The sequence below is a fragment of the Danio aesculapii genome, chromosome 17 (genome assembly GCF_903798145.1).
Source record: "Danio aesculapii chromosome 17, fDanAes4.1, whole genome shotgun sequence".
Taxonomy (NCBI): Eukaryota; Metazoa; Chordata; class Actinopteri; order Cypriniformes; family Danionidae; genus Danio; species Danio aesculapii.
Genome location: NC_079451.1, coordinates 22,745,610 through 22,771,711, shown reverse-complemented (window position 1 = coordinate 22,771,711; position 26,102 = coordinate 22,745,610). Strand labels below are relative to the sequence as shown.

At 36.8% G+C, this 26,102-nt stretch overlaps 1 protein-coding gene across 1 annotated transcript in view; it reads right to left on the bottom strand.

The window, feature by feature from the left end:
• ush2a (Usher syndrome 2A (autosomal recessive, mild)) overlaps window positions 1-23,048 on the bottom strand; it is a 445,979-nt gene extending 422,931 nt beyond the window's left edge. Inside the window, 2 exon segments of the mRNA XM_056477496.1 lie at window positions 20,976-21,126; window positions 22,516-23,048. Of these exon segments, the coding sequence (XP_056333471.1) occupies window positions 20,976-21,126; window positions 22,516-23,048 (684 nt within the window).
• Window positions 23,049-26,102: the final 3,054 nt, after the last annotated feature.

The following is a 26,102-nucleotide window of genomic DNA, read 5'->3' as shown; positions in this document are numbered from 1 at the left end:
TGGGTTATCATAGCTGTTAAAGTAATATTTTGCAGCTTAGTTTAATATTGTGATAATACCGTATATTGTGATAAAAGCTTCAACAGTTAATTGGAACAAGAAAACGTGATTCTGCCAGAAGCCTATAGGTTTTACCTCCAGTGGCCCAAGAAAAAAAAAACACTGCCTCAGGAAAACAAAATTATGACTTTATTTGTAGAAAGATACCTCTGAGAGAGGAAAAAAACAATAAAAATAATAAAATATGACCCCTTGGAACTGAAGCAGGCCACATGACACGAGATTTATGAAATACTTAAAAGCCTTTTCGTGTGTTAAAGGAACACAATTTAGCCTCCGATTGTGTTCTAAGAAAACAACACGGAGCAATCTTTCTAAAATCTAACTGGGGGCTTTTTATATCAGCGATTTCATAATTCACACCCAAAAAAACAATGTTGTGATCTTTGGGCTCGGACCATAAAGCAGGGGCAGATACAAGCTTAACCTGAAGCCAAGTCGTCTGCAGCAGCGTGAGTGACAAACCATTCCATGATAAAGCCCTTTCCATTTCGGCACTGGAGGAGCTGTCAAGGCCTCTAGAAATATTCCACTCTGGATGAGGGTATCAGCACGCGCAATCCTCCTCTTTTAACGTTGATACCTGCCGGAGCCCTGCCCTTCTATCTGAACACACACCTCATACACGCTCACATACATAATCACAAAACACGTGGGATGTTTTATTTATGGCTTATAGCTAGGCCTCGCTGCGATTCTTATCATTTAAATGAAGCAAAAAGGCTTTCCTATTTGTAATTTGTTACATTATCACATGTTTCATAATGCACTGAGAGCCAGTGTGGGGATGTGAAATATAACTATCACAGACAGGAAGTTTGCGGTGCCGCTATTGACGCCGGCGCCTCTTTCACTGTCCACCATTACAGTGCGGAGAAAACTGATGAAAAGTCAATTTCCCCTTTATCACATTAACGCAGCCACGAGAGAGAAACATTTGTTCTACTCAAGTACACTAAAGATACAATTACCAATCTCACATATACATGTTTTATATCAGCCTTCTTCCTCCTGCTGAGAGGATGGCAACAATATATTAAGACTAGCATGACAGTTTATTTAAGAAAAGAAAATTGTCTCTGTGGCTCTGGAGAAGTCAGAAATATATAAGGCAACGTGTCAGTGCTTTTAATAAAGGTAATAACTCTTGAGAGGCTATGCTTTGCACAGAAAGCATAACCTGAGATTTTGTTTGCACTGTCTGAACAGGACAGGATTTATGTTTACTAACTAGGTTTTCAATACGATGCATTAGGGATATAATTTCTACAGTTACAGTTAAGTGTCAGTTAAGAATAAGGATAGGCACATATAAAATGACCCATAAAAAAGCAGCAGATAAGCGTTTTCCTATGCTTTTCCCATACTGACATGAATTTCACATCTTTTTATAAAATATATGTTAAGCAGAATATGCCAAAAATTTTGAAATAATGTAAAAATAGCCATTTTCATTTTTTTTAATCAACCAAACATGTTCAAATATATTAGCTATGGTTTTATACATGGGCTCATACAGTATATGGCTGTATAGATACTGTCACAGTTGCACCTTTTCAATAATACTCATGAAACGAGGATTAACAAAACATTCATTCATTCATTCAATCATTCATTCTGCTTCGCCTTAGTCCCTTTAATTTAATCATCAGGGGAACACCACAGCGGAAGCAATCGCAGACTTATCCTGCATATGTTTTACACAGTGGATGCCCTTCCAGCTGCAACCCAGTACTGGGAAACATCCATTAAATCTCATTCACACACATACACTACGGCTAATAGACTGGAGGAACTATGACGTCACCTTGTAGGCGATTCGGATGCTAGCATAAAACTGGTTCCCTCTATAAAATCCCCATAGGTTTTTCCCATAGGCTTTTCGAAGATTGCAAATAATAAGCTCTGTGTTCAAAACACAGTTCATTACACTTACACGTTTTGTCCAACCGGATAATCCTCACACAAAAATACAACTTATGACTTTTGGGTCTTAAATGCGAACGCAAGAATTGAAAAGTTCACATTAGGTGGACTACCGTGCCTTCAGGGCGCGCCACCCTGCTACAGACAACTTCTCAAGTTTATTTTTAGAAATATGCTCCATGACAAAAATTTACTTTCTCGGTTTATTATATTATAATCCACGCTATATATTATAAACAAATAAATACGCAAAAAAACATCTGTATAGACCTACGTGCCTTTTGGGTAGTTTTTTACGTGGGAAATACATTTTGTTTCGCTTTACGGTTGTTGTAAAAGTTTTAAAACTGTATGTGCCTACATGGTATTATCATAAGACATGTTTAAATAAGTGTATCGCTCGCATGCACACAGCCCGCTTACCTTAGATGACAGAAATAAGGTGTGAGGGACAAGTCTATACGCCTGCAAGTTCCATCATGGACACAGAACAACATTCTATATTAATATTTATGTATTTTTTACACATTTATTCACACGTTTGCATTACTGAGAGCAGGAAAGAGACAGGCTGCACTGGTAAGCTGTATCCCCATAATATCATTTAATTAAAATAAAGGATCAACAAATTTATCTGTCTTGACGGTCTTTACAAGTGAAGCGATTATCTACACACAATATGAATTCCTAATTAGAAAAAAATACTACAAACTATAAAATACTATTCATGAAAATACTTCAATAACAGACAAATTCAAATGCCCAACACAAGCGAGCTGCGTTCCAGACCAGCTCAGCTCGATGACGTATAATGTCTCCGACACTGCCTGTAGTCCCATTTAGCAACTTGATAGCAACCGTCTTTTTAAAGAAGCGTAAAGAGCGAGTGTGATGTAACTGATGTGTTTTATGCCGTAGAGTAAAACGTGAAGGTATCTTGAGTTTGTGTAAGTCACAAACCTTATTTAAGCGATTTTACTTAAATCCCATTGAAAAAACCCATTGACTTTGGGACGAGGGAACTGGAACTGCTAAAATGCTAACTCGCTTCCGGGTTTTTGCATACAAATTGAAGTCATAGTTCCTCCACTCTATTTAGTTTATTCAATTCACTTATGCCGCATGTCTTTGAAACGTAGGGGAAACCTGAGCATTAACTAAACACGTATATTTATTTACAAAATCACACTTACAACAGGAACAGGACCATGAACCGCAGACAGGACAAGGAATGGTGACAATTCAGTACCAAACAATGAATGAATACAACTAAGTGGTATAAATACACAACATGGTGAAATTAATTTCAATTAGAGGACAGACACAGGGGAAAGTAATGAAAATTATGAACGGCAGGAAAATTGAACAGAGAAATAACATGACAATAACAGAAAGCACATGGACCACATGACAGGTAAACGAAAGGTTTGTGACGAATACTGAAGAGGCCCTACTATGGGTTTTTGAAAATTACCTTCTAACACAGCTCAGAGCAAATGAAAACACCACAAGGTTTAAATCTGAAAATGCACCTTGTTTAAAAATATAGATTTTAAAATATAGATATAGAACTCAGAGTCGATTAAATCATGTGCCGTTCTTCTGAATCTTTTGCTTGTTCATATCGACGTCGACACGAAACAAAACCAAATATGAAGTGCTGGATCTGGTAAAATGTTCCCTTGAAACACTAGCAGAATGCGGGTGTATGTGACATTAATCATGACTAAAGATTATTAATGAAGTGAACATTAATAAGTGAACGTTTTGGTGACTAACACAAGAACCTAACCTGCAACGGGAAATTTAGGATTAATACTGAATGTGTGTCGTTGTTTTTACTTATGGTTAAGAATAGAGCAATATGCTGCTGTTTAACTGCATTGCATTAATGCACTCCTGCATTGGGCTCACACATATACTCTGCATTCTGGCTACTTCAACAATGTTGATAAGCCGAGGTGGCCGTTTTTCTCTGTCTCGTGCTGAAAGCAGTCGACCAATCGCAACAGACTGGGTCATCGGACCAATCAGCGCAGATTAGCACCACGCAAGGGAGGGGTTTGGGAATAAATGAATTACTGAACAAATCATAAGGAAGTCATTGGGATAATTAGGTAAAAATAAAAGCATATTATGAGACAATGAAAGCGTTTTTTGACCTTGCTTGCATATCAGCCTGTTGTAGGAGACCCTCAAAACCAAAATATGACCTTTTTTAGTTAGAAAAAAGATATATGCAAGCGGACATATTTTTAATTTCAAAATATATGTTGCATATATATGTTGCATATGACGTATATTTTATATATGTAAAATCCAAATATGAACTTGCATGTCATATACTATGTAATTTGCATATATTTAAATGTATCAGATTTCTAAGTAGGAATCAGCAGTATACATTACTAAATATGATTAAAAATTTCAATAAATACATATTTATTATATCCTCCAGCAGAGACTTTAAGTGGAACACGAAGTAGAGCGTTAAAAATACTACAACTTTGACATTTTAAAACAGGAAATGAGTAAATATGCATAAACCCCAGCGTGTAAACATATGCCATATCTGTTTTACTGGAAGCTGTTTGTTTTTACAGTATCATTAATGGTTTTCCTGCTGGGGTAATCACTGATGCAGGATTATCTAGATTTGTGGCAAATTACATTCTTTTTATATCAAGATAATGATTTCAAGTGAACTGTTTCTTGAAAACATGACATTTACAAGCAATTTACAAGTGCAAATGTTCCTAATTGATCCGGTTGTCATTAAGGATATTAATCAAACATGCTCTCTCACCAGCGAGCAGGGAGGGGGAAGTCAATGCAGATTCAATGAAAGAGTGGAAAGAGCCATGCCTACAAGTTATGTTCCTGTCATCGCATTATGCGAAACTGGTTTCACACTCTAGAAGAGCCTAGGATACTGTTAAATGTATAGCTCACCCCAAAATAAAATTCATTTGCTCACCCTCAGGTTGTTCCAATCCTGTACAAATGTCTTCATTCTGCTGAATACGATTGAAAATATTTGGAAGAATGTCAGTAACCAAACAGATTTTGTCACCTATTTACTCACATGTATATATATATTTTTCAAACTGAGTAAATGGGTGGCAAGTTTTGTTTACTGACATTCTAATTTACTCACCCTTTGGTTGCTCCAAATCTGTGTCTGTCTGTTATACAGAAAGATATATCTTTAAGAATTTTGGAAATTAGTAAACATTGACTTCTGAATGATTTTTATTTCTACAATTCATGTCAATGGCTTGTTTCCAACATTCATCTTCTTTATTGTTCAACAGAAGAAAAAAAACTTATGAAGGTTTAGAACCATTAGTTGAATAGTTAAACTTACATACATATCTCTTCAATAAATTGTGCTGGATATATTGTACTGAAATTGTACAATGACACGTCCACAAGAGGAACTATAAACATTAGCACATTTTAGCTAAATTAATGTTCCCTCAAGTGTACATATTAGTACCTAACTGGTGCATATTAGTAATTTTTGAAATCATAACACCCTGGGAACAGCTTATAGAATGCTTATTCCTGAATGTAGCATTAAAAGGTTAAAACTAAAATAAATCTACACCAAACACTACCCTAAATTTAACCTATAGCAATAGCAAATGTTATTTATTTATTTTTGTGGAAGCAACCATGCTGTTTTATCTTGTTATTACCCTTGAGCTCTTTAATGCTCTTTCATTTTAACTATGTTCCACTTACACTTGCACTCCACATCACAATGCTGTACAAGGTGAGCAACCAAACAAGTTCACTATATCAGAAAAGCCATATATGGAGATTGATTGTCACATATATGAAATGTTTGTTTGTTTTGCCTAGTTTTCAGAGTTCCTTTGTTGTTGTTTTTTCTTAAATCTCTCTTTACATGAAAAACATGCTGTGATGCACTGTCAAGAGCAGGGGTGCCCAAACATTTTTTTTATAAAGGGCCTAAATTCAAGCTTGATAAAGGGCTGTGGGCAAAAAGTAAACGTCGCAAACTGTATTACATTAAGGTTTCCATGGGTAATTTCCTAATTTATTTCATAATATGGAAAAATAAATAGAGATGACTTCAATCGTATTTACTAATGCATTAAAATTTTTCAAAAATGTATGTTATTTTAACAAACCTATTACAATAAAACCATACAAAAAAATTACTCATATAAAACAATGGAGTTCAATGCTGAATACACTAGTCATGCTGAACTTGCCTTTGCCTTGATTTGCATGCTGATGTCTTCTGCGTTGTCCCCTATTCGTTAATTGACAGTATGTAGATTTTTTAAAAAATCTGTTTCATTTACAACATTTAATTGAAACATTTTATTTCAATGAGCTTTTTTGTCACTCAAAAATAAAACAAACAAACAAATGTTAAATGGTGATCTCTGTTAAAGGCATTCCCATTCCCAATCATTTTCCCTCTGGTGAGCCAAATCAAAGGATGCAAAGGGCCAACTTTGGCCCACAGGCCCTAGTTTGGGCATCACTGGTCAAGAGCATACCAAATACCAATCTAAGTATAAAGCCATGCTGGCCAATCTGAAACATACAAACAAATCTGATGTCAAACAAAGGCATTAATGACACGAACTCCAGCGTCAAAACCTCTGGATTCACCCTAGAAACCAAACAGCAACATACCAAAACCAAACACCCTGGCAACCACTCATAAAATCTTAACTGAAAGTTTTGCACATTCAAGCACATTTTACTGTTTAGTTTGTTCATGAAATATGAACTTATGAAAGAAAATAAAAAGTATAAAAAAGGAACAAAGAATTTGTTAAGGGAGGTTTCAAATATTACTTTTACACCCTTTATTAAATTAAGAAATAAAGTCTTTTAGTTCATGTTTAATTTAAAATTTAGAAGAAATGTCATTAGCAGTTTAGGGAATAAAACAAATACACAGTTTTACTCGATATACAGTGCTCAGCATAACTGACTACACCCCATTTTGAAAATGAATATGTTTATCCATTTTTCTGTGAATTTGGGCAAGGTATTTCAGTGCATTTAAACAAAACAGATTTATAAAACAGATATATTTATTAAAATAATATTTTAGTCACCAAACATATTTAGAAATTGAAAGATAATACAGTTAAATTCAAGCAAAATATTGCAAAAAAACAAAAAATACAACCTACAAAATTTCAACTAAATTTTTTTGCTACTCTTGATGTTTTCTCTTTTTTTCAAATTTGTGTTTAATATTTTTCTATAATCTATAAATTTGGGTGTACTAGGATTTGGACCGTTATTGTAAGTTATTTTGTTAGATAAGCTCCAGATTTGGCTTCAGTACTGACTAACCTAACGTATATGCACAAATATAATATTGTACACCTTCCTATTAAAAATATGAATTAAAAAGATAGATTTATGAGGGGTGTACTTATTAATGGTGTGCACTGTAACATCAGTCCAGAGAAAGTGAAACATGTACAAATGGTCTCTGAAATGCTTTCCATAGCTGTACAATGCATTACAACTCCTCAATATCATGAGATGTTTAAGCAGTTAAAAATGCTCATATAACCTTTCTGAAATTGAAAATCTAGCAAAGTAAGTGAGCACATACATCATGCACTTGCAAGATTACCAGTCCCGAACAACCATCAAAGTGAAATAACCAACCCCACATTTCATGTAGCCTCTCATTATTTATTACCACCAAAGATGAAATATATAATTGAGCCAATGTAGTGGATATGCCACGTTTTTCATTTGATGAATTGCCGTTTATTTAGACATGCCGGAAATGTTTAACATACAGGCGCGTGTTAGATTCTGACTTACTGCCGTCTGGGCTTTATTTATGTAGTGCGTTGAGTGCTGGTGTGTTCATATGACTTTGCTGTACACTTTACAGATTGTGGATGCAGGGGCAGCGTGCCACGAGCTACCCATCCATCTCCTGACAGGCCTCAGATCCAGAGCTGTTCATTTCACTTTTTTTTCCTCTACCCATCCCTCTCGCGCCTTTCACTAACAATAAACACATGCTAACTAGGCAGAAGGGCAGTGGCAGCTAAACAGAGGAGACGTAATCAGCTCCGCCACTGCAAAGAGCCGCGACCCTGCAGCTATGACAGATTACAGGACTGCGATGCGGCCACGCAATGCATTTGATCTGTCTGATCAGCCAAGACGATTTCCGGGATGGCTCTAGCCCCGTGGCTGTACGCCCGTCTGTCATTGTTACTCGCGCCCGGCCTGAGAGACATAATATACAGTGAAATTCTTCATATCGACTTATGGCCATTACCAGTTTCGCACAGAGCTCTGCCACTCAGCATTGCCCCTTTTGATTTATCTCCATCCGCCACTGATGTTCTCTGACTTTAATCTGAATAAAGACTCCTGAGAAAACATGCCAAGGAAAGCCCATCTCTGGGAGAAGGTTTAATTCCGTCTGACATTGATTCGCTGAAACACATATAAACGCCTCGACGGACCAGATTAAACAATGCTCTGCTCGTCATTGCTGGAGGTTCTCAAAAGGCCAGCGTATTTTCCTCGACGCGCAATTTAAAACCACTATATTCCCAAGTAACTGCGGAGAAGTGCCGCCTATGTCCTGTGGAAGTCAAGTCCGAGAGCTTAAAACAGCAAAGACTCTAATTTGCTGTCAACATATTGGGGTGATTTATTCTCCACTCATGGCCTCTGGTGCCCGTAGACAGTGAGCTGGGAAAAGGTGGAAGCTCTCCTTGCCTCCATCCACCTTGTTTCACCTTCACTTGTGCTGCCAATCAGTCTCCATCACTCTGGGTGGCATGAGAAGCTCTGAAAGGTCAGCTGACCCACTGCCAGCTCCCCTGCCAGAGCCAGAGGGCAGCCTGATCGCAGTGCTGATGTCTCCTCTGCTAGAGATTGACTATTGCGCTTCAGCAAAGTTTATTTACAGCAAAACATTATCTATAAGGATAAACATCTGTGTGGCATTTTCAATATTTCAATTTGGAATTTCTTATTATTTTTGTATGTATGTATGCATGTATGTATGTATGTGTTCAGTGTTTTAAAATGAAAAGCATTGAAAATAGTGTGGTATGGAAACATTACAGTTCAATCTAAAGCTAAGCTTGGAGGGCTGGTGAAGACATAGGGCTGGGTGATTAATCTAAAAATAATTGAAATTGTCATTCAGAACCTATAAACGATCAAATTTTTCCAAGTCAATTTTTTCAATTACTTTTCCTCCCGCCTGAAAAGCCATGAGATGGCATATTTCCATTACAAAAAAAAAATATTATTTACATTTAAATATTTGTTTATAGAAGATTCAATAAATGTACTGTTAAATATTATTGACAGGATATACAAGATGTACTTTATTTAGAAGAGATACTGCTTATTTTTTACTTTTAATATGAAAAACATAATAATAATAATAATCATCATAATTCATTTTGTTTCCAAAAGTGCAAGTTATTTATTTTCACTTTTTTATAAGAAAGAGTGTCTGTTTGTTTTATGCAATGTGTGTTTTAAGTTCAACGTTGAAGTAAATAATCATAGATAGTAGATAGTAGATAGTGTGTTTCTCCTTCAACTATTTTAAAATCAAGTAATGCACCCTTCATTCAAAAATCTCTCACTTGTAATTCATGAGATTATTTATTGTACAAAACTTGTCAGTAAACTATGAGGGAAAAAAATTAATAAATAAATAAAATAATCATTCATTAATCGTAATCGAGTTAAAATGTTCAATAAATCGAGATTTAGACTTTTACCAATCCTTACAATCTCTCTATGAGCAATCAGTTGTGGACAAAGCTATTAAGATATTAGCTGAGCCCTCGCAGAGTTTATTTTGTGAGTATGAGTTATTGCTTTCTGGTTGACGTTACAGGTTGCCTGTGTGCAGATACAACCATTTTAAGAAATCTTTTTTACCTACATCAATTAGACTTTTAAATATGTAATATTTGAGTTGAATGTTTGTGTTAATTTGTGTTTTTGATGTCTGTTTTTTGTTCAGTGTATCTAAACGTGGACCTAGACTCCAAGACAAATTTCCCTATTGGGAACAATAAAGTGTAAACAAACAAAAGGAAAACTAGACTATTAGTGCATTACAGCCTGCCTACTTTTCTGCAATTTTTTCTACTCCTTTATATCAAAGATAAAGCATTAAAAAAAAAGATGTTTACACTAGGCAGATTTAGTCTGATTAAAATAAATATGCAATTTCATTGTTAGTGCATTTGTTATGTTCAATGTTAGTTATATGTGTAGTTAGTTTCCTCACCCTTCTCTCTCCACTTCTCGCTCCACACTTAGGTTACTTATTGGTTCAGTTAACTGTCCATCATCGTTATGATAGTGCCAGTTCCACCAACCGCTGGACGAACCACGAGGATTTAAAGATCTGCCTAATCATTGTGAGGTGTGCGCTCTGCGTTGGTGTACCTTTGTGCTCCACACATTTGTGTTTTGGCATGCTTATTTGGTGATTTATTATCTCAGTTTTATTGTTTTAATTCGAGGTTACTTTGTTACAACAAAGTTAAACTTTGTTGGCTTTAAGTAACTGCTTTGATGGTTGTTGTGTGATTCTAAACTGAGCATTTAGAACTGAGCACTAAAATTACATTCTTGTTAGGTTTGTTTTAGTTTAGTTTGTTTTTGTTAGGTTAGCTTGAGTGTTTGCCCCTTGTATAATTTGAGTTTTGTAGTTTAATTAGTTTAGATCGGGTGTCGTGTGCACTGAAGATATCGAGTTTCATTTTCATTATTTATTTTTGTCGCCTAGTTTAGACATTAGACGCAAGGATGGTTTTGTTTTGTTAATTTTTTGATTTGGCTAACACTCATTGTTTTCGTTTAAAGAGAATACTGAAAATGTTCATTTCTTTTTTCCATTATTATTGTTATATGATTTTTGTTTAAACCATCGAGTAAAAAAGCTTAAATTCAGAATCACTTCCAGTCTCATCTTTGATCTGTCGCACACATTTCATTTGTCTCACCTACATGTTACAGCATCCCTTTTAAACATCATAAACTTGTAACAGCATTTCGTATTATTAATTGGAAACACTGACATCTGAAACCCTAGTGTTAAAAAAAGTTGTGAGAAGATGGGTCAAAGATGGTCAAAACTGTGGTGTGGTTTGCCTTAAATATAAATTCAACATGAATCAGATATTTAAACAAAACAAAAAAAAAATAATGGTATCTCAACAAGCAACCATAAAAAAGTGTGCATATGCATACAGTACATGTTTTTTTCTCTTCATTGTAATAAAGTTTATAATAAAGAAAGATCAGAAATGTGGCCTCAAGTGGCCTAATAAGGCCTCAAGTACTGAACACACCAATCACATTCAACAAGCGCATTTAGCTTGGCGCTAGGCATGGGACGATATTCATTTTCAAGATATACTGCGTTTTGGAAAAGTCAAGGTTTAAAACTGCCAAAGATTTCTGTTATACTGTTCCTAAAGTGTGTGTAAGATATTTAAGTTTTTTGTTGTGTTTTTTTTAAGGACAACCTATCTCCAGCAGAAAATATGTTTTTAAAACAAATGAAGACAGCAGAAGTCAATGACATATTTGATGAATTATTTAGCCTGACATGTTTACTGCTCCAAAATATTTTAAATGTTTCTCAAAATAAAATGTTTGGTGTTCAAAGGGGAACAAGTTTTTGTTTTTTACCTAGACACTTAAAAGAATAAATTTTAGAGTAGTAATCACAATATCGTTAAACTGTGATATTTTTATCTAAGGTTATCACACCGTCAAAATCTTATACTGGCCCAGGCCTACACAGCACACAGCACATCATTGATTTCTTCCTTTTTTGTCTGTTTTACTGTACATCTTTAGGTCATTAAAGCATTGCAAACCAATTGTATTATTTTCTTTTTTGATCTATTTGAACGAAATAAACAACAACAAAAAACAGTACAAGTGTAAACACATTCTTAAAAGCATTTTAATCTGTGAACTTAGGTTAGGTGGTGAACCACAATATCAAATATTTGAAGCAGATTTGAAGCAGAAAAACATGAATATTAGAGGTCTCTCAAGAAAGACCTACCACAAACATTGGTAAATCAAATTGCATGATGTCTAAATCTAAAAGGGAAGCTCTTAAAATGTGCTAAAGTCTTCCACAAAAATAACTGTTTCTGTCTTTTCTGTGCCAATAGTAGTTTCAGCTGCCAAAAAAGTGCTTGGCCTGACGCAAACCATTTGTAAATATGGCCCTTTTTGTGTTAAAGACTTTATTACTAAACATATAATGTGAAAGCAAGCAGCCTAAAGGCTTTTATTATACTGTGTGATCTTTTTTTTTCCATGCACATATAGTTTGACTCGAGGCATCCAGCTACCCTTCGCCAACCCCACCACTCCACTTTGGTTTTAGTGGTGCTCTGGCTCAAGGGGCCCTGGGCCACAGGCTGGTTGGCCTACTTATCTTTGGGTGGGGTGAAGTTCGCGCAGGGTGATGAGGCATGTGCACATTCGGGTTAAGAGCTTGAGACTCGGCAGCTCTTGGCCAAAACAAATGTCCCCAGAGAACGAGTGTCTGCCACAGTGCAAGCTTCTGCGATCGAAATGGCACGGCCAAGGCCTAGACCCTTGTGGAAGCTCTAATTGTGCGTGAAAATGTTCATTAACTTGTGGGATTCTCACGAACTTCGAACAGCCAAAGACAACATATAAACAGCCACAAGAGTGCAGTTTGAGAACGCTTCCCACAGGAGCTGGAGAACATACTGTTATAAACTGGGTGTACATGCCTTCTCTGATTTGTGAGCCAAGTGACAATCTCCAAAAATAAAATGGTTGTTTTAAAAGCAAGTAAATGTGTGGTCACATTAGTCAAAGTTTGGAAGCAAAAATAGATCAATTTTCTATTGGCTATACTGTAAAGCACAGCTCACACAAAATCAATATCAAGCTGAGCATTTATTGATCTGAACTGAACAAACACTGAATTTCTGACTCGAGCAAATGATTCTTCTTTTTTTACTGATCACTGTGAAGCTGCCTTGACTTAATCTGTATTTAAAGCACTAAAGAAATAAAGGTAACTAGACTTGTAGGTTAACTAAGCAAATCTGTGTGACCACCTCAAAAACACTGGCAAAACGATGTAGGAAAATCCAATCACATGGATTCTGACTGTAATGGGTGATTTTTACCATTGAAAATTCCTCAAACACAGGTAATTGTGTCACAAATTCTGGCTAGAGTGGCCTTTTATAAACTTTGAGGGCACTTTGGTTGTATGCTGTTCCTTGTTATCTGGACTATATTTCCCATACATCACTGAGCTCATCGTGTCCTCACTGTCACCAGCTGTTCCCTATTTGTAGGTTGGCTCAGTTATAAAACCTGAGTACTAAGAACAATGCTCTCATTCCGGCATAATAATCAAGGAAGTTTGCTGCCATACCATGATTGCAGCAGGCACAATGATATTACGCAGCACTTTTACCTAGTTACCATAGCTTTTACCTTGACACCTAACTGTGGACTATTTTCAGCTGCTGCGTAATATCATTGCTCCTACTGCAGCACTGGTATGACTCAAATAACATATTAATGACGTCATCAGGAATGGCAAAGTAAGCGTTCTTGCAGGACTTCCAGAGTTCATCAAGATTCTTTGGATTCATCTTCAATGCCTTCTCCTTCTTACCCCAGACATGCTTAATAATGTTTATATCTGGTGACTGACCTGGCCAATCCTGGAGTACCTTGACCTTCTTTTGTTTTCAGGAACTTTGATGTGCAGGCTGAAGTATGAAAAGGAGTGCCATCCTGCTGAAGAATTTGCCCTCTCCTGTGGTTTGTAATGTAATGGGCAGCACAAATGTCTTGATACCTCAGGTTGTTAATGTTGCCATACACTCTGCAGATCTCTCGCACGCTTCCATACTGAATGTAACCCCAAACCATGATTTTTCCTTAACCAAAATTGACTGATATCTGTGAAAATCTTGGGTCCATGCGTGTTCCAATAGGTCTTCTGCAGTATTTGTGATGATTGGGATGCAGTTCAATAGATGATTCATCAGAAAAATCTACCTTCTGCCATTTTTCCAAATGATCAACTAGAAGTCAATTTGTTATTTGACAACTGGGATCGATGACAAGATTTTTGTCAGGTAGCGTTTAGTTCCTAGCCATATCAGCCTACAAAATAGCAACTGTTCCTTTTGTATCAGTCTTAGTACACCATGTAACTACAGAAAAAGCTTTAAATAGGAAATTTATCAATATATATATATATATATATATATTTTTTTTTTTTTTTTTTTTTTTTTTTTTTTGAGTGAGATGCTAATGTTCTGATCAAATCCGATAATTTATGCTAAACTAAGCTAAAAGTGCTCCCACGAGACAGATAGATCGCCTGAATGGATTAAAATGGTAGAACTCAACTTGTAAAATTAGATTATTTTCAAAAATAGTGGAGTTCCTTTAATCTCCTAGCCCTACTTTGAGTCTGTCTGCAAACACAGACAAGAAGAGTGATACAAACACCCAGAGTCAATCAAATTCAGGGTTCAGAAGTACGGTAATATAACATCTGAGATTATGCATTGAAACTTTACTTTAAAAAATAAATATTGCTTAAGAAAATAAATAAATGAAAACAAAATAAATTTATTTCAGCACCAAAATCAGAAAGTAAAGTGTTGAATGAGTTTCCTGGAAGAATAGCTCAAGTTCTGTTTGAACCAAGCAAGGTCCCGTCTCGACATCAGAGGAGCTTTTGAAATTGTAACCAAACACAAGACCTAAGAGGCAGAGCAGACAAAACCACCTCTGTGACATGGATCCCACGAAATGGACAAGATGTACATGTGATAACGTCCACTTTACTAGCGAAGAAGAGTCCAAACCTTTATATGCGAGAACAAGGCAATTTTAAACATTCATAAGAGCGAGTTTTGTCATGACAGGCACCTGACACGCATTGATATGATAATTCAGATGTACGTTGAGGAGCTGCTGTAATCACAGTTCCTCCATGGCATTTACATTTTCAACTTTCCCTCTTCAACGCCTCTTTTTATGTGTCGAGACCTGCCGAGTCTCGTCAGCGACTCTGTGATACGTTCACGGTTTTGAACTGACGTGCAAAGAGAGACAAAAAGAACACTGTTGTACTTTTCCTCCCTGCCGAGTCTTATGCCACTCGATACTTGCTTGATCTCAATTACGGCCCACATCTTCAGAGAGACAAATTACCCACAATAAGCAGTGCAACAAACAACTGACAGGAGCCCAATGTCGCTCCCCATCGCCATCCGGACGGGCAGCATAAAAGGCATATCACTCTTCTCTAGCTTTTCCTCCTTGTTGCTCTCACTCTTCTCTTCAAGTAATGACTACGGACAAGATCCTACAGATCAACTCCTCTTTTCTTTTCCCCTGAAGCCTTTCTAAATGCTGTAATGTTGTATTCCGTTTGAGTGTTTCTTTTTTCCTCAGCTCTCTTTATCTTGGAGTTTCTTTTGACTATAGAGGCTTCCTCGACAGACGACAAGTAGACAGCTACCTGTCAGAGCGCGTAATTATTGGACTGCCTGCTTTTGACAAAACCATACTGGCAAAAAGTAGCAGAGTTAAAGACAACAAATAAGCCCAAACTGACCCTGAGGGAATGTGATAGTACAGTGTCACAATGATTATGGCATAAAAATCCAGACTGACTGTTCTGTAATACAGTTTATATGTAATATTTATGTAGATACAATCAAAGAAAAGGGAAAGAGGTAACACCGCATCACAGAAAAAAAACACAAAATTATATTAATAGAACTAGATGATCAAGTCTATGGTAAATCTGCGGTACATTTACATAAACAGTTTTCAGGGGGGAAAGAGTTTTCTTTACCTGGGAAGTTTTGGATTTGTTAAAGCCATAAAACAGAAATTTACATGAAACATAAAAACATAAAAATGTTGGGTGTATATCTATTTAAAAAAGTAATAAAAAAACATTACATGTCTTTTGTAAAACATGAAAACAAACTTTTTATGGCATTTAAGCACAGCTTTTACAACTTTTTAACCATTAAAATAGATTAGTAATTAGTAATTTGTCGATTTGGTAATTCATAAGAAGTTGCAAACAATTCATAAGGTGAATCCATATAAATAATGTAAGTTCATTCATTCTTTCATTTCCTTTTAGCCTAGCCTTCATTTCAGAAGTCATCACAGCGGAATGAACCACCAACTATTCCAGCATATGTTTTACACAGCGTATGCCTATACTGCATGCCTTTGGACTGTGGGGGAAACCGGAGCATGCAGAGGAAATCCACGCGAACATGGGGAGAACATGCAAACTCCACACAGAAATGCCAACTGGTTCAGTTGGAACTCGAACCAGCGACCTTCTTGGGGCCACAGTACTAACCACTGCGCCACCGTGCCACCCCATAACGTAAGTATTTTATTCAATGAAACATGGATTCACCTTAAAAATGTCATTGTTATGAAAAGATCAGTCTGATATGGTTCCACTTTCATAAACTTTTACTTTGTTTCACTTAATCACTTGTTTATAGTTTTATTTTCAAGTTTCCTTATTGTTATTCATTAATTATAACACCTGTTTTGAGTTCTTGTTATGTTTATGCTCATCATTTGTATTTAAGTTCTTCAGTTTGCTCTCTTTCTATGTTTTGTGTTTTTTGGATATATTGTCTATTTTTAGTAAACCACAATTTAATTTGTTCATGATCATTAAACATTTACATTTAATATTTTGGCAGATGCTTTTGTCTAAAGTGACACAATTGAGGAGGCATTCAGCGATTCACAAAGGAACTGCTAATGCTCAGAGAATTAGGTGCTAGAGTAAGCAGGATTGTTTTTGTTTTTTTTTAAAGAGAGAAAATAATGTTTCTACGGGTGGTTTGTCAAGCCCACTCACTTGTGTGAAGCACACTTAAGACTACAACAAAGTTTCATTTGTTGATATTTTGAGAAATACATTTTACTGTACAAAAGTAACTCATTCCTATCACAATTTCTTCAAGTTAAACAGAATGTTTTCATGAATATTTCCTGCATCACTGAAATTATAAGGCCATACAAAAAATAGGAATTCTAATTACTGGACTAGTTGATCACAAAGGTTAACTAGCAATTGTGTGATTATTTCTTGGTACAGAAACTTCTAAGACAGGGTTTCCTTGGTTTATCCTTCAATAAGATAAATGACAGACATTGAACATAAATGACATTTAAAAAAACATCACAACCCCATCAAAATCTTTCCACGTTTCTACAGCAGCCATTTTCACCTAGCCATATTTTGATACAAATAAACCCAGCAGGCACAGGATGTCAACATAATGTCAGATCATGGGACATTGCATTTTGTTTAGAAATGAAAATCGGGTTGATGTCAGAGCCCAACGTCAATGTTCTATGTCAGACAGACGTTGCATTTTAGGGTACTTTCCAACACAACCTTAAAACAAAATATCAACGTTTAGCTTGACGTCATGTGCATGTTACCAATATGATGTCTATCAGACATTGGATTTTGGTTGCCATACCTGACGAATAAATGTCAGTATTTGACATCAATATGATGTTGGTTTAAGATGTTGGCTCCACATTGGATTTTGGTCACTTACCAACACAGCCTAAAATCAACAACATATCAAGGTCATTTCAAGTCATTATTGGACGTCAAAATAACCTTTTCCTTAGAAACTGGCAGCCTAAATCTAACCTAATATTAACCTATGATGTTGTGTGTTTGCTGGGACGAGTCAGGGTTATTTATGTTCTGTTTTATATTAGTCATTTATCTTATACATAATAAGTTTACTTTCGTAATGTATTTTATCAACATACGACATAAAAGGTTAGTTCTGTACCTGGCAAAAAAAAAATCTGGTTAGAAACCATGTAGTTGGACAGCGTCAGTAATAGTCCTTTGCAAGTAGACCACCATCAAGAGTTAAGGCTGAAAATAGGCTAATTTTGTCCCTGGAATACAGTGGCCGGCCTGCAGTTTAAATTCCTAATGGGCACAGAGAATATACCTTATATAGTCCAAGTCAAGGCTGTCACACGCAGGGAACATATTACCTCTGAATTTGTAGGAAGGATCTCATTATCATAATAATGTTTTCTGTCCCAGAAGTCAACCTGCTATTCATAATCTGAACGATTGCAATTTAAAGCCATAATAATCACTACTATTGTAAGGTAATACTCTCCACAGACGGAGCACTCTGTTTCCTGATGATGGCCAAGTTTATCCTCTGCTCTTTCTCCTTTCATTTCTGACACAGAGATACAGGCAGCCATTCCCAAAGCTGAACAATGCCAGAGAGCCCGTCCTGATGGAGCTGACTGCTACTTTGTCTTTGCGAAAGGCCTCAGAAAGCTGAGAATGAAACATGACCCTGCTATGCCACAGTTTTTTGTGCTCTTCATATTTGCACTGCTGCACTGGATGCGGATCATTCTTTGAAAACAAAGCAGAGGCAAAAGCAGCTGAATTTTTTTCTGTCAGGAATGAAGCAGGAGCAACCGGGCCTGGTGTGTGTGTGTGTGTGCTGATATGTATTCAGAGCGGGGTGTGTGAAGGGCCGACCTGCTCTCTTCCCCCTTCCTGCCCTCACAGCTGCAGGAAAGCAGATGTTTACCACTGTAATTAACGCCTTCTATTCATGCATCTTGTCCAAAGTGGAAATCTGTTGTGACATGGGTTCAGCGAGAACCTGCTGCGGGTTCTTCCGACACAATATTAATATCAATATTTTCCAGCAGCTAATTAGCTCAGATGTGAATGGAGCGTGATTTAAGGTTGCCAGAGCAACACTACACGATACCTGACTGAGCTTGTTACATTGTATTGTTTCGTCTGCTGTACTTAAACTCTAATCATCACCACTGGCACCTCCGCAGCATGTATTTTAATACAAGATTAGATACATTAATGTGTCATTATTATTAAAATATTAACATTATATACACAGTTAAAGTCAGAATTATTAGCCCTCCTGCATTATTAGCCCGCCTTTATATTTTTTTCCCAATTTCTGTTTAACAGAATGAAGATTTTTTTCAACACATTCTTAAGCATAATAGTTTTAATAACTCATTTCTAATTCATTTTCCGATTTATTTCATCTTTGACATGATGACAGTAAATAACATTTTGCTAGATTATTAACTAGTGTTATTTTACTAGATTATTACTATTTTTCAAGATACTAGTATTCAGCTTAAAGGCTGAACTAGTTTAGTTTATTAGGCAAATTAGGGTAGTTAGGCAAATCATTGAATAACAATTCTGCAGACCATCGAAAAAAATATTGCTTAATAATTTTTACCTTTAAATAATTAAAAAAAAACAACTAAAACTGCATTTATTCCAGCTGAAATAAAGCAAATAAAACTTTATCCAGAAGAAAAAAAAAAGAAAACAATTCACAAGAGGACTAATAACTTTGACTTCGATTGTATAAATGATTAGAATCACATTATTTATCATTTTAAGAACAAGAAAGTTTCCATCATGAGATATTTTGACAAACACAATTGTCTGTTTGGTACTGACTGATTTAACAAAAAGTTAAAAAATTCTAATTAATTAATTAAAAAGCTTGTTTCCTGAGTGCAGTCATTTTATTTCCACAGTTCACATCCACTTTCCTTCTTTTATTGTAGTTTAATTTTGAATCTTTTACTTGCCTTTTTTTATTTGTATTTTATTTGTACTTATATTTTAAGGTCTTATTGAGCAGGATTATTCATTCGCTTATCCAGCATATGTTCAACACAATGGATGCTTTTCCAGCTGCAACCCAGTACTGGGAAACACCCATACACTCTCACATTCACGCACACACTCGTACACTATGGCCAATTTTTGTTTATTCACCTATAGTGCATGTCAGGAGTACCCGGAGAAAAACCACACCAACACAGGGAGAACATGCGAACTCTACACAGAAATGCCAACTGGCCCAGCCGGGACTCAAACCAGTAACCTTCTTGCTGTGAGGTGACTGTGCTAACCATTGTGCAACCATGCCGCCTGAGTAGGATTAATCTAAATAAACTACATTTAGAAACATTCAGCATACTTCAATAAATCAATCAATCAATCCACCATTCATTTTCCTTTGGCTTAGTTCCTGATTTTTCAGTGATCGCCACAGCAGAATAAACTACATCAATCAATCAATCAACCAATCAATCAATCAATCAATCAATCTATAAATTTATATTTGTAATAATGATAAATTATGATAAATGTAAATAAAAAAATAACAAATATCCAACATGTTCCACGTCTGAAACAACCAACCAATATTAAACACCATAACAATCTGCTTGTTAAGTGTGAGATCATGCGAAGCGGCTTCCAGATCCAAGCTGTCTATCAAACTGTATGGGGTAACAAGTGATAATAATAAACATTTACAAAGCGATGCAATACCTTCAAAAATCACAATCGCAATATATACTTTATTTCCATGCCTAACATCCGATGGCCAGAAAGTAATACATTTTTTATAAATTGTTAAAATATTGGTGTCTGTGATGCAGCAAGTCCAGAGACTGTTGTGTACACCTTGATTTTACATGAAATGAACTTTAATGTGTGATATGACTAATAAACGGTCATAAACAAGTATTTTCTCAATTCAATTGAGTAGCGGCTTTTACCTGGAAACAGTATTCCATACATCATGACTTAACAAGCTCATCACAGCTACCCAAAAGCGATCCAAACAAATCCTAATCGATAAAATCATGTACTGCCTTAATTCTCAGTGTCTCAGTTAGACATCACACTATGAAGTAACTGCTATGAAGTAACACACTATGAAGTAAATGCTGTTTGATGTCATCTTGAAAAGCACATGTGACACATACAGTACAAAAAAAACATAGAACAAATTAGAGAGTAGAAAAATGCCGCTCACCTGTAGAGCCAAGTGTGTCCAGTGGCCTATGCTAATGTGACCTGCAGTCTTCATGCTTATGCTCTGCATACCGTAGTGGATCTGAATATCTTTCAAAGAGACTGTCACCAGCAGCACCAGTCTCTCCACGGTGCTCTTTTCTATTAAAGTCCTGCATATTAGAAAAACAAACATTAATGACTTCATGCGTGCAATCTTCTCAAAACAAGCAACATAAAAGAAAGAGGTTTAAAGTTTTGATTTGTGTAAGCACAGAGTATCGTATCATTTCATACAGAAGAGCGAAAGACATTAGTTAACAATCAATACCCATTTAAAAGATCAGCTATGAAAATCCAACGAGCTTCTTTTACTGGGAAATTCCTCACCATCTAAAATGAACATCAATCTGATATTTATGCATGTTGTATCAATATTTTCCATTTGCCTTTTCTTGTTACTCGAAAACCCCCTCATACGCTGTCATATGAAACACCATTACAGACGTTTTACGGGAAACGGCAACATTTACGAACACAGGCCACCGCATCCAATAAATCATAACGCATTTGTACTCAGGTTGCGGTTGGCCCCGGAGTCAGAAACATCTCACCTACAGCCAAGCTTTGCTGCCTGCTCCACTTGCAATTAGGCCAGGCTTCTCCAGGGAAGGCAACACTTTAGTATTCAATATGTCTAGTAAGGCAAGTGTTCCAAAAAACTACGTCTGAGCGGTGTATATTTTTATGTCATATTACCAGGGGGATCTTAGGCAGATATTAAACACAGGCCAATTAATTCACTAAGAACAGAATAAACACGCAAGCCTGTTGACTTGCGCAGCTTCAAGGAGAGACTGCGACGGATGAACCGCCTTGACCGCACGGACTCGCTTATTTATTTTTCAACACACACTGCACACTAGTGGCTTTCTCTCTTTTCTCTTTTCATGCTCTGCACTTGATATAAAATGCTGAAACAGTTGTTCTTCTTCTACAGCCTCTCTGACTCTGTCCTTTCATCCCATCACCCACTTTCAACTATATCATTTTCTGTGCTGTAGAAAAACAAAGTGGCCTTTGAGTTGATGCTTTTTTGCCAGAGCTCAGGAAACACTGTGGCAATTTCGTTTCATTGATCTAAAACTGGCCACAGCTGGTCTTGCCCGAGCAGAGTGAACAGGGCTCAGAGCTTTTTCAACTTGGCAGGACTCCTCACAGAATGTGTTCCATGTACCAACACACTTTCAAAGTGGAGATACAACAGAGCAAATGTCTGAAAATGAGGTGAGGACAACCAACAGCTGAGTGGGGATCAACTACACAGGAAAATCTATTTTGAATAAAACTAGCTCTGGCAAGGCGAGTGGCTGAGCTAATCCATATCGGGTTTAGATAATACAACTTTAGTTGCTCTAACAAGTCATTCTTTTCCTGGAACTGAGCAGGTATTGAAACTGATCCGGTTGATTAAGTAAAATATTCACTCTCTAAGTGACAGAAACACTTGCACTGCCTCTCTGATCTTCTTAAGGGAAAATTCTGGACGTGTGTCTACTTACATTACAGTGTCTTGCTCGAGTTTCAGCCACACCGTTAAAGTAAATGAGCTCGCTGGGCCGTAGCCTAGAGTCGAAGGGGAAGCCGGACAACCTCTTGAAGTGGGAAAGACGAAGCTGCTGGAATTGGCTTCTGCGCCTGGCCTAAGGTCCCGTGCATCGCCCTTCCAGCACGTGGCCACGCTTGCGGTGAGAACGTCCATGTATTCGGGCGTAGAAGACCTGTGAGGACACTCTTGGATGCAGAACTTCTGGATGCAGGTGAGGAGATCTTCCTGAACCTGGCCAGCTTGACAGAAAGTACTCCTTTCGGGAATCCCGCATGTGGCCCTCGCTGGCGTGGTGCTGACGGATTTATGTGCCCCTATGTTCTCGAGCCTGGGGAAGTTGCCCTGAGGGGCAACCAGGCTGAGGGAGGCATAAAAGCCCAAGGTGTACAGTAATAACATAGCACCTTTGTGCCCAAGGAGCCAATTCGTTGTTGGTGGCGAGGTTGCCTCCTGATGTAGTGATCTTAAATAAGTAATGATGGTCATGCCGGTGGTGACATTTTTACAGTCCAGTGCCTTGGGTAAGGCAGCGCAGCTTAATGGCACAATGTCAAAGAGGAGGCCAAAGCCTTCACATGATAGCTAGGATTTGGGCTCCGTCAAAGTCCTGTAGAAAACCAAAGGGGAAAAGGAAGAGCAAAATCATATGTGAAAACCTATTTATGAAAAATAGTATACACTGACACCCTCCCTGAGGCTCTTAGGATTCCAGTTGATGCAAGAAAAGCTTAACAATTACTTTTGCCGGTGCATCTGATTTGAACTGAGCGTGGCTTTGTGTCAATCTACCCTGAATTCAAGTGGCATTGCAAAGAGGAGAATTATAATAACCTTTCTAAAATGGTGTATAGTGAAGGCACAAAATACACGCACAGGAAAAAAAAGGATAAAAAACACAAATCAGATAGGTTCATAGTTTCTTTTTAAACAGGAATAAATCCAGAGCAGCAGTCTACCAGACTGATGAGAGAGTGCAAGCTTGGTTGTCTTCTACCTCGTTCATGTTACAACAGCAGCAGGCGATTTGCCAACATACATTCAACAGGTTGCTGGAGCCAATCTTATTGACTTTATCAGAATGAAAAAAAGAAGCAAGATCAAGAAAACCCATGGGAAATTCTGCTTCTTTCAATTACGTGCAAATTATACAAAGACTTTGAATTTGGAGGCTCAACAGTTTAACATTTCTGTCTTTTTCTTTGTGCTACATGCATTGTATTATGGTGCCTCTATCCACCTTGTTTTTATGCTACCTTTGCATGCCATCAGAAGTGTTCTAATTTCCAATATGAATCCACTAGATTAAAAGCTGCAATTTTGAAAAACTTTGTTGTGGGACAGAATAGATAGCACTCATACCTTACAAAAGTTAACCATGGCTTTACTATGAAAAAAGGAAGCAAAACTGTGGTTACAACAAGACAAACACCAATACAATACAAACAGTAATACAAGAATATGACAAACAAACACTTAACAAAACCCTGGTTCATTTTCAGAAGGATATAGAAATTTCAGTCAACTATGCTGTTTTACTGTTTTTAAATGCATAAAATAAAACATAAAATAGCATACACTTCTTTAACAACAAGACAAGGTGATGTAGCAGGTAAACACTTCACATACTGTTCATGTCTAGGAAATACGGATAATTCATTCATTATTTTATTTTCGGCTTAGTACCAGGGATCGCCACAGTGGAATGAACCACCAACTTCTCCAGCATATGTTTTACGCAGCGGATGCCCTTCCAGCTGCAACCCAACACTGGGAAACACCCATACACACTCATTCAAACACATACACTACGAACAATTTAGCTTACCCAATTCATCTATGTTGCATGTCTTTGGACTTGTGGGGGAAACCGAAGCACCTGAAGGAAACCCACGCAGGGAGAACATGCAAACTTCAGGGATAGTTCACCAAAAAAAATATTTGCACACTATTCACTCATCCTCATGTGGTTCCAAACCTTTATTAGTATCTTTCTTCTATTTTAAAAAAAAAGATATTTTGAAGAAAGCAGTAAACCTGTAACCATTGACATCCATTGTATGAAAAACAAATAGGCTAGCATAGAAATCAATAGTTAAATGTTTCCAGGTTTCTTCAAAAATATCTTCGTTTGTGTTTAACATAAGAAAGAAACTCAAACAGGTTTAAAACAAGTGGAGGATGAGTAAACAATGACAGACTTTTTCAGCTTTGGGTGAAATATCCCTTTAACAAGGCATTATCAAAAGCAGAATCGGCCGTTTGTAACTTAAATATGCAAGACTTCCGGTGTCATTTGCTTTTATTACATTTACCTGCTTTATTTTTTCAGACTTATAATTACAATTCAAACATATAAAGAACCATATAACTATAACTAAGATACCTATCAATTATCTTTAATACCTCCTAAACAACATCTTTGTGTGTATGATTGCAATACAGTTTGTAAAATTTAATGTAATTCAGTGATAATGCTGCTTGTCGTTGTTAGACACTTAAAGCATGAAATTAATAATAACGTTACTCCCCAGGGACTCACGATTTACGACGACTATTTAGCATACTATTCCAAACTTTTGTAGAAATAAAACATATTGGTAAAACATATTCACTTACATGTATTCAAGCCTCAACGTCTTACTTGGACCCTAATTAGTCTGAACCCCCATAAGGCGCACTCTGCAATTCCATGAACAAAAGCTCTGCCTTTTTAGGGTTTGAACGTCTTGATTAGCCTTCATCGACTGAGATAAATATGTCGCATATTAAGATAATTTCATACAAGCAATCATAACAGAAAAATATGCACACAACTCCACTCATTACACTATCAACAAACTACTATATTCTTACCTCGACGCATGTTGCATTTAAGGAGCGCGTGGCCACTCTGAGCAAAGCAGATTATGAGAGTTTGCCATCTGCTCCTATCCAGAACTTCAACGTTCGATCACTCTAAAAACAATCGGCCGAAAGGCTGATAAACAACACACATGATCATATCCACCACGAATAAAGGCAAAACACCTGTTGGCATCACTGCTCGCTCGCTGGAGGAAGATGTCAGTGTTACATTACGTCTCGATTCAACAAGTGGATCTCTTGGCTCAGGAACGCCACTCGACGTCGCTAAGCAACCCGGCACAGAGTTGCACATTCAGGTGCCGGACTCCGGGAGGGAAAAGCAGGACAAAGGATTAAAGAGAGGGGGCTCAATGGATGCACTATGTGGGGATGTCGGAGTATTATTATGGTCCATGACGCAATGGCTCACACTGATCACCAGGATGGCATTACATTAGTTAAATGTCGCATCTTACTTTGTGCGTCTTAAACTCACTTGATATGTCCCTGAATAGAACAATAGACAATGTAAAAATGACTCTCAAAGACTCAATTTAATTAATTACATATTTGTGACCACAGAATTAGTCATACGTGTACATTTTTAGAAATGGAGATAATGCTGAATAGCTTCTGAAAGGTTCCTTGATGTATGCTTAGCTAGCTGGGAAGGACAATATTTTTCTGAGATAAAAC